Source organism: Gekko japonicus, unplaced genomic scaffold, assembly GCF_001447785.1.
Source record: "Gekko japonicus isolate JY-2015 unplaced genomic scaffold, Gekko_japonicus_V1.1 scaffold450, whole genome shotgun sequence".
Taxonomy (NCBI): domain Eukaryota; kingdom Metazoa; phylum Chordata; class Lepidosauria; order Squamata; family Gekkonidae; genus Gekko; species Gekko japonicus.
The window spans coordinates 1,107,779-1,110,714 of record NW_015165843.1 but is presented as its reverse complement, the minus strand read 5'-3'; the positions used below and the strand labels follow the sequence as shown (position 1 = coordinate 1,110,714).

The 2,936-nt window shown below is 48.6% G+C and overlaps 1 protein-coding gene across 1 annotated transcript in view; it reads right to left on the bottom strand.

The window, feature by feature from the left end:
* The window catches only part of SLC25A33 (solute carrier family 25 (pyrimidine nucleotide carrier), member 33), a 24,087-nt gene that overhangs the window by 2,874 nt on the left and 18,277 nt on the right, over positions 1–2,936 (bottom strand). Inside the window, exons 6-7 of the mRNA XM_015411032.1 lie at positions 2,641–2,698; positions 917–1,200 (exon numbers count right to left, since the gene is read on the bottom strand). Coding sequence (XP_015266518.1) covers positions 917–1,200; positions 2,641–2,698 — 342 coding nt within the window. The remainder of the gene's footprint in view (positions 1–916; positions 1,201–2,640; positions 2,699–2,936) is intronic.

The following is a 2,936-nucleotide window of genomic DNA, read 5'->3' as shown; positions in this document are numbered from 1 at the left end:
TTTTATAGAATTTATGGAAGTTTATAAAATGTTGTCTATTAATACTGTTTATGAGCAGGGCTCTTTTTGTAGAAAAAGCCCAGCAGGAACTCATTAGCATAATAGGCCACACCCTGACAGCAGAAACTCATTAGCATATTAGGCCACACCCTGACAGCACAGCTCATTAGCACATTAGGCCGCACTCCCATGTTACCAGAAGTGTGGTCATCCAGCCACACCCACCTTTTGCTTCTTATTCTGTTTACCTTGTTTGTTGTCCAAACCCAGGGCCTTTTTTTGTAGCAGGAACTCCTTTGCATGTTAGGCCACACACCCCTAATGTAGCCAATCCTAATGAGTTTCTGCTGTTGGGTGTGGCCTATTATGCTAATGAGTTCCTGCTGGGCGTGGCCAACTTGGGAGCCAGCCGGAACTCCGTTCCTGTGCGTTCCTGCCCCAAAACAGCCCTGTTTATGAGTATGTTTATTAATTTTTATTGTAAAAATGTTTGGTCTAAATTATCTAGTAATTACATGTAATATGTTTTACAGTAGTTGTTTGTACGTTTGGCTTAAGACCTCTGGTCAGTGAAGCTAATAAATGAAAGGGAAGGCGTTCTGACACAGCATGGCTGCCGTGGCTGACCTTCGGTCACACAGTGAAGATTCTCGTGCTGTGGGGGCACAGCTGCTGTCAAAGCAACATTTTCAGAAAATCTATACCTCCCCAATCAAATCCCAAGGACCAATCAGATACCTTACTGGGCAAAAGCCCCATGTGGTCCCACCCACTTTCTCAAAACACCTGCTGGGCGCCAGGGAAGGTGTCGCTGGAGGCACTGCACTGTGGCCCCACGTTGGGGACTCCTCAAGTTGTGCCCCTGGAATATGCCAGCATTTTTTCCCCTGTTCCGCTACCCTGGTGGCACACGTACCATGTGGGTAAGCGATGCAGGATGCACACCCCTTGGAGATGGCAGCTGCCGCCATTAGTCCAAAAAAGTTGGTGGACTTCCGCTCCGACCCGCCGGAGGGGGAAGGGGACAGCCGGATGTTGTTCACGTGCTTCTTCAGCTTCTCGTAAATCGCAAAGCAGATTATGGTCTCCGAGATGCCGGCGTAAGAAGCCGTGAGTCCCCGGTAGAAGCCCCGGATCCCTTCCGTTTGGTAGACGTAGCTGGCGCACTGTAGTGTGTTCCTCTGCTTCGAACCTCTCACTCTGCAAAGCCGAGGGGAGGGGGGGAGAAAGCGAAACCTCAGAGGTGGAATCAGACCGGTTGCTCCACCCCACCCCAACTTACGTCTGGGGATAAAGGACACAAAATCTAAAACACTGTTAATACCTCCATAATTTCCATCGTGATATTCGAAGATTCCTCTGTGTATCCCTTTACATACACCAGCAATGAATAAACAATATAAAAGGCATGTGTTTATCACATGTGTGAATAAGAAGAAATAAATAATATAAAAGGCGTGTGTTTATCATGTGTGAATAAAGAGAAGAGGAGGAGATTGGATTTGTACCCTGCCCTTCACTCCCCGAAGGAGTCTCAGAGCGGCTTACAATCTCCTTTCCCTTCCCCTCCCCACAACAGACACCCTGTAAGGTAGGTGGGGCTGAGAGAGCTCTCTTGAGAACTGCCCTTGAGAGAACAGGTCTGAGATAAATTGTAGCTGACCCAAAGTCACACCAGCAGCTGCATGTAGAGGAGTGGGGAATCAAACCCGGTTCTCCCAGGTTAGAGTCCGTGCTCCTAACCACTACACCAAACTGGCAGGTCAAGATCAAACCTTTCTCCCAAGTATTGTAATTCCTATATACATTTTCCCTTCACAGCCTCACTCAGACCTTCTCTGCCTGCTGGCTAGATTTCTGTATAGGGGGATTCTTCAAATGGGGGAGCACTGAAAGACCCCAGCCTGAAGCAGTCCCCATCCAGAGAGATTAGAGCACCAAGCCGCTGACAAGGAATTGCCGGCTCAAATCCTGCATCTGGCACGAACCCACCAAGACACTCTCAAGCTCATCCCCAGCATTGGCAAAATGGAGCCAATACTGACCTACCTCACAGGGTTGTTTTATTTATTTTTTTAAATTTTATTTTGTTCATTTATACCCTACATTCCTCTCTCATGGGCCCCAAACATCATTCTCTCTTCCATTTTATCCTCACAACAACCCTGTGAGATACGTCAGGCCGATAGTGTGACTGGCCCAAGGTTGGCGAGCTTTCGTGGCACTAGTGGGAATTCGAACCCAGGTCGAGTGGGAATTTGAACCTGGGTCTTCCAGATACTAGTCCTACACGGTTAACCACTGCACCACACTGGAGCAAACGAACGCAATGCTTTGAAGGTGTTGTGTTGTAAGTCCTGGCTATTTCTGGGAGCCTCCCTGTGCTCTTTCAAGGAGCCAAGTCAACCATTCTCTTGTGACCCACACCCCCATGCATCACAGATGGGTGGCAAGATACCGTTCTTCCGATTCTCAAACAAGTGCAAACCAGAGAGTCCAACTCCCCCCCCCCCAGCTTTTGTGACGATAATTCAACTGATTAAGCCTGCATTTTCAAAAAAGAAATAACCAGAGGTGTGGCAGCCCAAACTGAAGCAAGTTGCTGCGTGTGTGTGTGTGGGGGGGGGGTCACGCACGCACACACTTCTATGTTCAGATACCAGATGAGCCTGCATGTATATAGCTGAATCAGATAGCCCTAAAAGAGGATTAGACAGATTCATGGAGAAGAGGTCTATCAGCAGCTACTAGCCATGGTGATTGAAGGGAACCTCTATGTTCAGAGGCACTAATCCTCTGAATTCCAAAGCCAGAAGGCAACATCAGGGGAAGGCCTCGGCCTCTACGCCCTGTTGTTGGCACTCCAGAGGAACTGGTTGGCCACTGTGTGAGACAGGATGCTGGACTAGATGGACCCCTGGTCTGATCCAGCAGGG